Source organism: Chiloscyllium plagiosum, chromosome 20 (genome assembly GCF_004010195.1).
Source record: "Chiloscyllium plagiosum isolate BGI_BamShark_2017 chromosome 20, ASM401019v2, whole genome shotgun sequence".
Lineage (NCBI taxonomy): Eukaryota > Metazoa > Chordata > Chondrichthyes > Orectolobiformes > Hemiscylliidae > Chiloscyllium > Chiloscyllium plagiosum.
In genome coordinates, this window is record NC_057729.1 from 29868773 (window position 1) to 29883490 (window position 14718).

Here is a 14718-nt window from a genome sequence, read left to right on the forward strand (position 1 = left end):
TTCTCCAGCACTTCCTGGCTTCTAACAAGATAGCTTGGCTATCTTCACTGATAATTTGCCTAAAAAATGTGCAATGGTCTTTACACAGACAGGCGTTTGTGAGTACTATACTTTGTTAAAATATTAAAATAAAAATAGATTACTATGTTCTTTCAAACTAAATGTGTGACAGTGGAGACTTTTCCATTCAATTTTGGCAAATTACTATATAAGTCCATGTATAATGTGTGTGTTTTACCTGTCACAAAGGTTACCTGCTAGCATTGCTTTACAGCATAACTAATGCACTTAGTATGGAAATATAATAGAACAAGGGACTTATTTACATTGCACTAAGAAAATGTGGAGGAAGATTATTGGGTGAGTTTCTGTAACAGCTTGGAGCACCAAGTGGTTTGAATTATCAAAAGGGTTGTATCACCATAATATGAAGATGGGTGTTGAAAATATGAAGTTTGATTTAATGTTTCAATTTTCATTAACAGGATAACGTATATTAAAATGGATATTGCTAAAGAAAAATTATTAACCAAAGCTTTTATTTTAATCTCTGAAGGTCAAAAAACTCATGTATAAATGATGGGTGTAATCAACGTGCAATCTAACTCCATTAGTCTGCTGCAGTATTTTAATATTGATGTGATTTTCTCCTATGTTTTTCCATTTTCCCTGCCATATAGCAAAAGGGCAGGAATTGACTCAGCATTATCACCAACAGGATGGTAGTGAGTGGAAACATGAGGCATAGGGAGCAAACCACTCTGCATGATTTTTGATGTTCCTGATTGTATTCACTCTAAGATTGTATTCACTCTAAGTGCAGACCTTTAATCTCAGTACACCCCCATAAATCTGCCAAGCAAGGCTCTGCTTTGAGTGAGATCATAGAATATTTACTTCATTTATGTAGGATACTTTAAGCAGTAGGATAATTTATCTGGAATAATTTAGTGCATTTCGTTTTATTTTACAGATCGGAACCAATGATGGATACTGTAGTTTTCACACAAGTCCTACGTTTACAAGACACACTAAACCTGTGGTACTGTGGACCCAGCAAGATGTTTGTAAATGGTTAAAGAAACACTGTCCGCATAATTATCTTACCTATGTGGAGGCATTCTCACACCACGCTATAACAGGTACAACCTAGGATCTGATCATAACAAGAGACTGATTTTGTTTCAGGTTTATCATTAGCATATTTTCTGAAACTGAAGGTTTTTTTTAGAAGATACACAGCAGGTTTGGATCCAGTGGTTAACATTGCGTGTAAAATCTTGAAAAATCAAACAAAAATCTGACCTGGCCTAACTCTAAATCATCCATTTCCATTTTAACTGAGGGGAGAGGTGGATAAGTGAATGACTGTTCCAGGGAGGTGGGTTTTTTTTTGTTTATTCACTTGTGGGATGGGGGCATCTCTGGCTGGCCAGCATTTATTTCCCATCCATAGCTGTTCTTGAGAATAGCCCATTGTGGGAATAGATAGGTGAGGATCATTCAAGGAAAATGTTGCATGAAACAATCGGAGTGGTAGATCATTCGACTTGATGGAAGGTGATTGCAGCAGCAGAATTAGAGTGCATATGAGGTAGCAGAGAAAAGATGGTGGGGCTTACACTTGTGGGGTGTAGAAGGTCTTTAATCTTTATCCTGCACTGCTGCATGTTCCTTCCTGTTCCTCCATGCTGATACTTTAAAAATTCTAATGAGGCTATGAGCCTTGTTATTTTTTAACTTTCCAATTTTATCAAGATCTCGAAATCCAGACAATGGCTTAGGATCAAAGAGAGAATTGCATTTTCATGTATCTTCTAGATCAAGTGTGCCTCCATGATTAGCTATGCTACCATCCTCTCCTCCACCCCAACTTTGGGTTTGGAGCCCACTCTTCCCAATGAAGACTCTCATCCAACCCCTACTTCCTGCTCCCACAAAGCCTCTACTATTACTGCAAGACCTCCATCTCCATGGAACTCCCACACTGTATCAACCCCAGGACTTCCAACACCACCTTCAATCACTCCCAAGTCCTCTGATCCTTCTCTCCTATCCTCAGCCATTTAAGCTTTTGATGCTCCCAAACAGCACATCATTCCATTGAACCTACTTTCCCACCCTGGATTGACATTCCAAATCTAGTTCATTCACCAGGATTGAACTCCACTTCTCTCCACAGAAAGCAAGCTCAGGTTACTCCAATTGACCCCATTTTCCCTTTGCCCATTTATTTCCACTTTCTCAGGTAGATACAGTTGTGCCCTCTTCCCAAACCATACCCAATGCCAAATCAGTGCCTCACACCAAACCTCCTAGAATTTCCACACCTTATCTCTCAATGTGTATCTGTCTTCTCCTTCAGCCTTCATCACTTAACTCCCCCATTACTGGCAGTCAAGTCTTCAATCAGATATCCAACATATGAAGTGAGGTAAAACAGCGTGTGGGAAAAATCTTATTTCCTTGTTCTCACACTTTTCTGAAGATCCCAATTCTTGGTGAGTGAGGTAAAAATTCAAGCTATATCTTCTAGATTATGCAAATAGTTATATGGATGACCATATTTTCATAGACATCACATCAGGTATTCATTACCAAATGATACGTCTGGAAGGAACTGAACCCGAAACAAAATGCTATTATATTTGTTGCTCTGTCAACATGCTATAGAAATGCATCGCAGTACAGCCTGAAGGTTGCCTTTATTGTTTTTTGTCATGTGGTAAGCAATTTACTAATTGAACAATCACTAACAAAATTGCAAACTCAGAAAATTTCCACAAACGTTAGAGTTCAGAAAAAAGTTGTATGAAGATAGTAACTGAGTATAACATTCTTTCACATGATAAGCCAAAAATTACTGCCAGGCTACATTGCAGATATAGCATAAATGTGGAGGATTCAGTCCTTGGTTCACATGTAGTGCAAGAATTCCTTTTTAATGGGCACACTTTAGCTAAATCTCCCTTTGCACTGTTCTCATTCCAGAGAATAATTTTCTTGGTGTTTGCTGGTATGAGCTATAAATATGGGAGATTACTTTTAATTAAGTTGTAATCTCCAGCTATACTTGCTATGCAGTGAGTTGGTTTCCCAAAATCACCACCTACCTCAGCTTGGTTCTTTCAGGAGCACACTGAGTCTCTTTTTGAAGAAATAGTCAGCATTTTTTTCAGGCAAAAGTGAAGACTGCAGATGTTGGAGATTAGAGTCAAGATTAGAGTGGTGCTGGAAATGCACAGCAGGTCAGGCAGCATCCGAGGAGCAGGAAAATCAACATTTCGGGCAGGAACCCTTCATCAGGAATGAGGTTGGAAGCCTCAAGGATGAAGAGATGGGTGGGAGGGGGTAGGGCTGGGGAGAAGGTAGCTGGGAGTGCAATAGGTGGATGGAGGAAGAGGTAAAGGTGATAGGTCGGAGAGGAGGGTGGAGCAGATAGGTGGGAAGGAAGATTGACAGGTGGGACAGCTCATGAGGATGGTGCTGAGCTCGAAGTTTGGAACTGGGGTAAGGTGGGGGGAGAGGAAACGAGGAAACTGGTGAAGTCTACATTGATGCCCTGGGGTTGAAGTGCTCCAAGGCAGAAGATGAGGCGTTCTTCCTCTAGGCATCGGTTGGTGAGGGACTGGCGGTGGAGGAGGCCCAGGACCTGCATGTCCTCGGCAGAGTGGGAGAGGGAGTTGAAATGCTTGGCCATGGGGCGGTGGGGTTGATTGGTGCGGTATCACGGAGATATTCTCTGAAGCGCTCTGCGAGGAGGTGCCAGTCTCCCCAGTGTAAAGGAGACCACATTGGGAGCAATGGATGCAATAAATGACATTTGTTAAGTGCAGGTGAACTTTGATGGATGTGGAAGGTTCCTTTGGGCATTCTGAGAGATCAGATTGGATTCCCTACAGTGTGAAAACAGGTCCTTCGGCCCAACCAGTCCACACCGACCCTCCAAAGAGTAACCCACCTAGACCCATTTCCTTCTGACTAACTGACCTAATACTATGGGGCAATTTAGCATGGCCAATTCACCTGACCTGCACGTCTTTGGACTGTGGGAGGAAACCTGAGCACCCAGAGAAAACCCATGCAGACACAGGGAGAATGTGCAAACTCCACACAGACAGTCACCCGAGGCTGGAATCAAACCTGGGACCCTTGTGCTGTGAGGCAGCAGTGCTAACCACTGAGCCTCTGTGCCGCAGTGAGGGGTGGTGTAGCTGCAGGTTTTGCAATTCCTGCGGTGGCAGGGGAAGGTGCAAGGATGGGAGGGTGGGTATGCAAGGATGGGAGGGTGGGTAGTTGGGGGCGTGGACCTGACCAGGTAGTCACGGAGGGAACGGTCTTTGCGGAAAGTGGAATGGACAGGGCTGGGGAGGGAAATATATCCCTGGTGGTGGGGTCCATTTGTAGGTGGAGGAAATGTTGGCGGATGAAGTGGTTTATGCGGAGGTTGGTGAGGTGGAAGGTGAGGACCAGGGGGGTTTCTGTCCTTGTTGCAGTTGGAGGGGTGGGGTTTGAGGGCGGAGTTGTGAGATGTGGATGAGATGCGTTGGAGGGCATCTTCAACCACATGGGAGGGGATATTACAGTCTTTAAAGAAGGAGGCTATCTGGTGTGTTCTGTAGTGGAACTGGTCTTCATGGGAGCAGATGCAGTAGAGGAGGAGGAGGAATTAGGAATACAGGATAGCATTTTTGGAGGAGGTAAGGTGGGAGGAGGTGTAATCCAGGTAGCTGTGGGAGTCGGTGGGTTTGTAAAAAATGTCAGTGTTGAGTCAGTCATCATTGATGGAGATGGAGAGGTCTAGGAAGGGGATGGAGGTTACGTAGTTACACTGGCATCACTCTCCACCTTTTCCTTTGCTACATTGATGACTGCATCGGCACCACCTTGTGCTCCCATGAAGAGGTTGAGCAGTTCATCAATATCACCAACGCATTCCATCAATATCACCAACGCATTCCAACCCGACTTTAAATTCACATGGACCATTTCTGACACCTCCCTCCCCTTCCTAGACCTCTCCATCTCCATCAAAGATGACTGACTCAACACCGACATTTTTTACAAATCCACTGACTCCCACAGCTACCTGGATTATATCTTCTCCCACCTTATCTCCTGCAAAAATGCTATCCTGTATTCCCAATTTCTCCGCCTCCACTGTATCTACTCCCAGGAGGACCAGTTCCATCACAGAACACACCAGATGGCCTCTTTCTTGTTTGAAGGGATTTCAAAGTATAGACTTTTTTAGCAATTAATGTTTTTTCTTCCATTTACATAGTAATCAGAATGAGGGCCAGATGGATCTCATTGATTATGATGTCCTTGATTGAGTTGTCAACCCTGGCCAATCAGGGAGCCCTGGCTGACTGATATAAATAGGAGATTCAGAGAGTCTCCTTATTTTTGGGACTGTCTCAGAGCTAGCTGGTCACAGCCCATCTACTGTGCACATGTAAATAAAGGGTGACTTGGTGATGGGATACCAGCCTCTGTGTAATTATTTCACACAGTAAAATCATCAATTGATATATAACTTTATTTAATACCAGCTTGGCTTCTAAGGTTTGTGCATTTTGAGTGGAAAGGCAAAGGGTGATAGGCGGGGACATGTGTTGGCACTAAGTTTGCATAGAGATCATAGAGGTAATCATAGGGGCTATAAAGAACCAAGTTGGTGAGTATTCGACTGTAGGTTAGTATAAGGACTACAAAGGGTACTAGGGTGGCTAGTCAGGCATTGGAGGATGAAGAAGGACAGGAGGTCATGGGGTGGCTATATAGGCACAGGCAGTATAGGAGAGATGGATGACCTTGGAAGGTTTGTTGTTTGAGGGTCATAGGTATGAAGTGCCATAACATTTAGTAAAGGAGGATGCTGTTAGCATGAATGGGGCATGAAAGCACGTGAGTGGCTGGAAGAGGAGTGAAAGATGAGGGCCAAAATAATTCTCGCTTTCATTATTTTATTGAGGTGGCTCAGAGAGACAGGTCCATTTCTGTTGCCAGCACTCTCATTCTGGGGTGTCCAGCCTAGCATCCAAGGAACCCCAGCACCCTGAAATAAGATCTGACCTGCTGGATGACTTTTTCTTGATAAGGTTTGCAGAGCCTGGAAATGTCCTGTTTCTGTGCTCCCAACCCCATTGTTAAATGATATCTTCCATTAAAAAGTAACACTACATTGTATTAATTTTGATGAAGTTCTATTCTGAAATTAAATGAAGCAGCAAATATTACTAACCATGCAATTTGTTTTCAAAGCTGATTAGTGCCACAAAATATTTATTACTGTAATCACCTTTGCTGTGATGTTCACTGAATAGTTCTCAATTTCCATTCTATAGAAGTTATTTGTTTTTGGAAAATCAATTATTGATCTATTACTAATTCACTGTTAAATTCATAAAGGTTTAATTTTTCCACTTTTTATTCACGATCTTTCTAAATTCCAATCATCTTTCCCAATCCATGAGGCTAAGCACCATTATATCTTATCCAAGAGAACAGTAAATAAGCTCGAGGATTAGGTTTTAAATATCAAGTTTTCTAATTAAAGTTAAGGGATCCACACATTTACATGGTTGAGATGTGAAATGTTCTTCATTCTTGCATAACAACAAAAGTTCACTAAATTTTTAACTCGATTTCCCTTGCAATAAATGTCAACATTTAAATTGATTTCTCACTCAATTACTGAACCTGCATTTTTAAATAATGCACCTTTGTATTCTTCCAGCCAAAGGAAGCAAGTTCACATTCTCCCATATTATACTGCATCTTGTTTTTTTTGGTCATCCATTATGTTGTCCACATCTCTTTGCAAACTCCTTATGTCCTCTTTACACTTACTTTCCTATCTATCTTTGTGCCATAAATTAGTAACCATATATATTCCATCCCATCATCCAGATTTTCAGTATTGGTTGTAAATAGTTGACACCCCAGTACAGATCCCTGTAGTTACTAGTTACAAGCACTGATCCCACTAGTTACAATTTACAAACCAGAAAATTTCCCATTTTTCCCTACTGCTTTCTGTTTGCTCGACAGTCCTCTAGCCATGGTAGTAGATTACTCCCTACTCAAGAACTCTTATGTGGTAATTTTTGGTGCAATACCATATTAAATGTCTTATGAAAATCCAATTGTACCATATCTACAGTTTCTCATTTATCCAGACAGCTCATTACTTCCAAAACAACTCTAATACGTGAAATCAAATATTTTACCTCTGCATGATTGCATTGTTAACATTTGTTTTATTTTTGTTATATCTTTATGTTTAAAGATATAAAGTCATAGAGTTATATAGCATGGAAACATACCTTTCAGTCCAACTCGTCCGCACTAGCCAGACATCCCAATCTGACCTCGTCCCATTTGCCATAGTTTGGCCCATATCCCTCTAAACCCTTCCTATTCATATACCCATCCAAATGCTTTTTAAATATTCCTCTGGCAGCTCGTTCCATATATGCACCACCCTCTGTGTGAAAAGGTTTGCCTCAGGTCCTTTCTAATTCTTCCCTTTTCACCTTTAACCTATGCCATTTAGTTTTGGACTCATTTACCCTGGGGAAAAGGCCTTGGCTATTCACCCTATCCATGCCCCTCATAATTTGATAAACCTCTATCAGGTCACCCCTCAGCCTCCAAAACTCCAGGGAAGAAAAATGAAGGTTGAAGTTTTCTGCATATTTGACAAATTCACTAGTTTCTGATCATGAAATGAGATCAAGTGTCAACATGGGGATTTGATTAACAGATGATAAAAGCAAATATAATGTCAGGATTCAAAATTGAAAGCGTAGTTGCCACAAATTTGGCTCTCCCTAGATATTACTTTAGGTCACACTAGTAAATGGTTCAAGCATCTGCTGACCAGGAATGTGCCCAAAATCTAATGTTTAATCATATTATGTTATAACCTGTGGCACAAAAACAGTGACCCTAATGAACTGGATATTGCATATTTCTGATATTCCCACCGTTGGAGGGAGGGATAATTTGACAATGGTATAAAGAATTAGATCAGTCACCCTTTCAATACCTCTCCAAAATTTGATTTTCATTGAAGTTGAAATTTTTCAATAGGCAGACTGAAAACACTTCAGCAAAATTAGGCCAGATGCAAATTATTAAGTTGCTTAATTTTATATCAGGCATGTGGAAGTACACATTAATAGTTGTAATTAAATTTCACTTTCTTCATTAACTTTGCTTTCCCCTCATGAGAGATTCCTGGTTCCTTGTTATTTTCTGTAGAATTTTAGAATCTGCAAGGTTATAAGCAATACCCAACAATTCTGAAGGGCATCACTGAACCGTCTGATTCCTGTGCTGTGCAATAATTATTTTTCCATCCTTACTAATAAGTCCTTCTCTTTTATAATAAACAATGTTTCCCTGATTGAAACTTGCTTCCAAAAGCCTTACAATATGCCATAAGACTTGCCAAATTCTTTCAAGACTTTGATTTTACTGAAAGGCATTCTGTCTGCATTCAGTCCATTTAAATGTTTCAAAAAATACAAATGTATTGTGGGCCTGTCACTTCCCAAGCTGTGGGCTGTCATTTTTTACTGGTGGAACTTCAGGATTTCTATCGCAAGCTCATATGGATTATATCCCCTTACTATCTGCAGTCAATTCATGGTATGACAGCTCTTGCTTTGGTTGATCGGCCAAAACTTTATGAAGCATGTTTTTCTATTATTGTGTGGTACCTATCATATACCCTGTTGCTAAAAGGGCTTTCAGCTGCCTTATTGAGTCTGAGTCACAGCTTTGCGGATAGGCAATGGCACGGCAATGGGCTCTAATTTTGGGCGGCACGGTGGTTAGCATTGCTGCCTCACAGCGCCAGAGACCCGGGTTCAATTCTCCGCCTCAGGCAACTGTCTTTGTGGAGTTTGCACATTCTCCCAATGTCTGCATGGGTTTCCTCTGGGTGCTCTGGTTTCCTCCCACAGTCCAAAAATGTGCAGGTTAGGTGAATTGGCCATGCTAAATTGCCCCTAGTGTTAGATGAAGGGGTAAATGTAGGGGAATGGGTCTGGGTGGGTTGCTCTTCAGAGGGTCAGTGTGGACTTGTTGGGCCGAAGGGCCTGTTTCCACACTGTAAGTAATCTAATCTAATCTAATGACTATTATGATCATGCTTGCACGCATATATCTAAATGAATTATTAGCAAATTCTCCCTGTTATAAATGCAGAATTTTCACAGAGGACCAAGTCTAGCTTTCCACTTTTCTACTATCACATCCATAATTAATTTTTTATCTTTACTTTGCATTATTGTTGACTGACTAAATGTGTTTACCAAATTTACAAACTCATGGGCGGCACGGTGGCACAGTGGTTAGCACTGCTGCCTCGCAGCGCCAGAGACCCGGGTTCAATTCCCGCCTCAGGCGACTGACTGTGTGGAGTTTGCACGTTCTCCCCGTGTCTGCGTGGGTTTCCTCCGGATGCTCCGGTTTCCTCCCACAGTCCAAAGATGTGCAGGTCAGGTGAATTGGCCATGCTAAATTGCCCGTAGTGTTAGGTAAGGGGTAAATGCAGGGGTATGGGTGGGTTACGCTTCGGCGGGTCGGTGTGGACTTGTTGGGCCGAAGGGCCTGTTTCCACACTGTAAAGTAATCTAATCTAAAAATCTTAAAATAAGAATGTTCTGGTCTTCTTTTTCCCATATCTTTAAATCCATAACAAGGGATTTTGCTGAGGTAGTGGCTAAGAGCAGACTTATAGTCGGTTGTAACAGTGTCCTTCACTATTTCTTGTAAATCTCATTGCTCTTACTTATCACTTACAAATGCTTATTGTATTGTTCATCCTTATTCCTGCATTAAATTTTAAAAAATTGCCCAGGTATGTCCTGTCCATAAAGAACAGGACAAATTCAACCTGCCTATTACTGCCCACTCTCAATCATCAGTAAAGTGATGGAAGGTGCCATCAACAGTGCTTTCAAGCAGCAATGGCTCAGCAATAACCTGCTCAGTGATGCCCAGTTTGGGTTCTACCAGGGACATTCAACTCCTGACCTCTTTACAGCCTTGGATCAAATGTGGACAAAAGAGCTAATTCCAGAGGTAAGGTGAGAGTCACAGCCCTTAACATCAAGGCCACATTCGACCGGGTGTGGCATCAAGGAGCTTTGGCTAACCCTAATAGGAATCAGGGGGAAAGCTGTCCACTGGATGGAGTCATACTTGACAAATAGGAAGTTAGTTGTGTGTCGTTGAAGGTCATTCATCTCAGATCCAGGACATCCCTACAGGATTTCCTTAGGGCAGTGTCCTGCATCCAATTGTCTTTAACTGCTTCATCAACGACCTTCCATCTATCATAAAAACATAAATGGGAATGTTCTTTGATTATTACACAATGATCAGCATCATATACAACTCCTCAGATACTGAAGCTGTCCATGTTCAAATGCAACAAGATCTAGACAATATCCAGGCTTGGTCTGACAAGTGGCAAGTAACATTCACGCCACACAAATGCCAGGCAATGGCCATCTCCAGTAAGAGACAATATAATCATCGCCCCTTAACATTAAATTGTGTTACATCACTGAATCCCGCATCATGATTACAAATTCAACTGGGCTCGCCAATAAGTGGCAACAAGAGCAGGTCAGAGATTCAGAATACTGCAGCAAATAAGGCACCTCCTGACTCCTGAAAACCTGTCCACCATCTAGAAAACACAAGTCGGGAGTGTGATTGATCAGTCCCCACTTAGGTGAAGTTTCAACGACAATTAAGAAACTTGACAGTACCCTGGGAAAACAGCCTGCTTGATTGGCACCAAATCTACAAACATTCACTCCCTCCACCATTGACATTCAGCATTAGCAGTGTGTACTATCTATAAGCTGTGCTGCAGAAATTCACCAAACATCCTTAGATAGCACCTTCTAAACCCGCAATGACTTCCATTTAGAAGGAAAAGGGAATACCTTGGCCTGCAAGTTCCCCTCCAAGCCACTCACCATCCTGACTTGGAAATATATCGCTGTTCCTTCACAGTTGCTGGGTCAAAATCCTGGAATTCCCTCCCTAAGGACACTGGGGGTATATCTACAGCATGTGGACTGCAGTGGTTCAAGAAGGCAGCTCACTACAATCTTCTCAAGAGGAAATATGGATGGGCAATAAATGCTGTCCAGCCAGCGATGGCCACATTCACGAGTGATTTTAAAAAAACCTGACTGTATCATTTGCGTCATGATTGCTGTTGGAAATGAATACTTGCCACAGATTTTGTTTTTGCTGTTCTCGACTTTTCTTCAAGCAGCTTGTGGCTTTCTGCAAAATGAACTCCTATCTAACCTAGAAATCTGTCTGTACTCAATATTTTTGCATAGTCTACTAACTTGAGTTCCAACACAAATCAAGGAATTTCCAGCAGTAATTTCTCCTATCTTCTATAAACTCAACTGAATTTCATAATCTATTTATTTAAGAAACTATCTTCACTCTGATTTTATCAAAGTTGACCATGCTTCATGAACAGTCAACAAGTAGGCTTTTTGATGAAATTGTAACGCCTCACTGGGGCAGTGCATTGGAAATGAAGCTCTGCCATGGAAGTTAAATGCTTATCGAAGTAAGCAAAATCTCCAATTTACCCAGAATTCTATGTGGTCCCTATGTTTATTTACTCTTTTCATCCAATTAACCCATCCCTGTTTCTGTTAGACTGCAGGAATCCCTGCCACACCTTTTACACTGGATAACAAAGAAATATAATAAACCATACCATGTTGCTCCTTGATAGTAGCCAGATTTATTCTTTCCTGGTCAGTTTTTGGTTTTGACTGGAAACATTTTTGCAATTTATATAAATGATTTGGATGTGAACACAACTATTAGGTTTGCAGATTACACCAAAATTGGAGGTGTAGTGGACAGCGAAGAAAGTTATCTCAGAGTAAAATGGGATCTTGATCAAATGGACCAATGGGCTGAAGAGTGGCAGATAGAGTTTAATTTAGCTGCATTTTGGAAAAGCAAATCAGAGCAGAACTTACACACTTAATGGTAAGTTCCAGGGGGGTGTTGCTGAACAAAGAGACCTTGGAGTGCAGGTTCATAGCTTGTTGAAAGTAGCAGGTAGATCGGATAGTGAAGAAGGCATTTGGTATGCTTTCCTTTATTGGTCAGAGCTGGTCAGAGCCTTCAGTATAGGAGTTGGAAGGACACGTTTCAGCTGTATTGGACATTGGTTAGGCCACTTTTGGAATACTGCATGCAATTTTGGTCTCTTTCCTATCGGAAGGATGTTGTGAAACTTGGAAAGGTTCAGAAAAGATTTACAAGGATGTTGCGAGGATTGGAGCATTTGAGCTACAGAGAGAGGCTGAATAGGCTGGGCCTTTTTCCCAGGACCATTAGAGACTGAGGGTGACCTTATAGAGGTTTATGAAATTGTGAGGGGCATGGATAGGGTAAATAGACAAGGTCTTTTCCCTGGGGTGGGGGAGTCTAGAAGTAGAGGATGTAGGATTAGGATGAGAGGGGAAAAATGTAAAAGGGACCTAAGAGGCAATGTTTTTACACAGAGAGTTGTGCATGTATGGAATGAGCTGCCAGAGGAAATGGTGGAGGCTGGTACAAATCCAGCATTTAAAAGGCATCTGGATAGATAAATGAATAGAAAAGATTTAGAGAGCTATGGGCCAAGTGCTGCAAATGGGTCTAGATTAGATTAGGATATCTGGTTGGCATGGTCGAATTGGACCGAAGGGTCTGTTCCTGTGCTGTACATCACTATGATTCTATGAGTGAGGTTTCACTTGGCAGCTCGTCTCCATCTCCAAACCTAACTTGATTGATTAACCTTTAATTGTTTTTTTTGTCCTTTTCCTCACAATGCTCATAGGAAATGTGAGAGCTGATCCCAGCCCTGTTTGCTTCCAGACATGGATCAATAACATGGACTTTCTTTAATTTCCCTCTTCCTCTTTGAAGTGACAAGGAATCAGTTTCTATTATTCCTTAGATGAAAATAATCATTCTAACAATCAACATTTCCATAAGATATTTCTCTTAATTTTACTATACACCTCTAATTTCTGATTTCTGAATGAAGTGTTTCTTTGGCTCAGAAGTTACTGCATAGAGTGCAAAAGAGAATGTTCTACCCATGTGAGCCCATTTTAGTTTAAAACATGCCCCATCTCCAAATCTGATCAATGCAGTCAATAATTCCTAAAACTCAATAGTATTATGCAAGTTTTGCTGTTATCTAAAGGGCTGTTAACTTTCCTGAGGACCGAACTGAATGGGTAGAATGGTCATACGCCATCAAATGCATGTTTGTGATCTTTCAAATCTCTTTCCTAACCTTTGCGATAAAAGTTCCACAATCATTGCGCTTTTATTTATTTGGATAGCTGATGCACTCCTTTGTTGATAGAGAAGAAGCTGGAAATATGTCAATGTTTTCAGAGCACCCTGACACTGTGCAAATATATTGAGGAGATCACATGTGCAGAAGCAGTTGGAAAGCACTGTTGTAAATGCATTTTGAAACTAACATTGGTAAGAAACATAAAGCCTTTTCTTAATCTAAGAAGGGTTAATTTTCTGTTGGTTTGTCATTGACCTACACCATATTACACACATCTGAGAATTGTAATCTATTCAAACATAGAATTACAAACATGTGCATTAAAGATCATTCTATATCCAAACCTCTCCTCAAAGGGACTCTGTGTGTAACGTGATATTCAGGATAGAGTTTGCAAATTAATTCTTCTAATTCAGAACTGACTAGTTGTGAAATCCAGGAGTGGATATTATGAATTTAAGTTGAATGATGCTTAAATTTTCAATATGCAGTTTGACACATGCATCAAGAACATTGATTAGTAAGTTCCACAGTGGATTGGATTGATTTGTCCAAACAACATTGATTAGTTACATGACACATAGTTTTTCAGTTCTATTATCATTGTTAGAGGGAGTTGGATAGCTTATTTGGCTGAACAGTTGTTTTGCAATACAAAGTGTTGCCAAAACATAGGTTCTTGACCTCGCCTGAAGTGTGTTAACTCTCAGGTTAAATTCTCTATCAGTTGGCTCTCTCTAATTAGAAAGCAGTTCAATCATCACCCTAAGTCTTTGACCACTATGCTATTAATGAGACTGTATTGTCATTAAGAATTTTTTCTCATTAGTTTATAACTGTTAAATAAACTATAGTATTTAACAGCGGTTCAGCTTTTTCAGCATGAACTGCAGATAAGTCTAACATTTTCCTGATAAATAAAGTTCAGTAAGACTTACAAGACACATTAGCTGAATAGCACCTAGGAAGTTTGAATATAAGCAGGAGTTGGCCATTCAGCCCTTCAAGCCAACTCAGGCATTCAATAAGATCATGGCTGATCTTCCTAAGGTCTCAACTCCTTTGTCATGCTAGATCAGCATCAATGCCAACTCCCAGATATTTCAAAGTATGTGCTATAATTTTTTGGAGTCAGTCTCCCTTTAATTAATCAGCTACCTTTTGATTCTTTCTATCAAAATGAATGACCTCACATATTTCTACATTAAACTTCATCTGTCAAATATTTGCTCAGTCACTCAACATATCTACATTCCTCTGTCAATTTTTGTATCATTAGCAAACTCAGATACATTACACTCTGCCTCATCTCCAAGTCATTAATAAAGACAGTAAATTATTGAGGA

The 14718-nt window shown here is 40.8% G+C and overlaps 1 protein-coding gene across 1 annotated transcript in view; it reads left to right on the plus strand.

Moving 5' to 3' along the window:
- The window catches only part of LOC122560127 (sterile alpha motif domain-containing protein 10-like), a 124373-nt gene that overhangs the window by 50972 nt on the left and 58683 nt on the right, over positions 1-14718 (plus strand). The window contains exon 3 of the mRNA XM_043710400.1: positions 974-1142. Within this exon, the coding sequence (XP_043566335.1) occupies positions 974-1142 (169 nt within the window). The remainder of the gene's footprint in view (positions 1-973; positions 1143-14718) is intronic.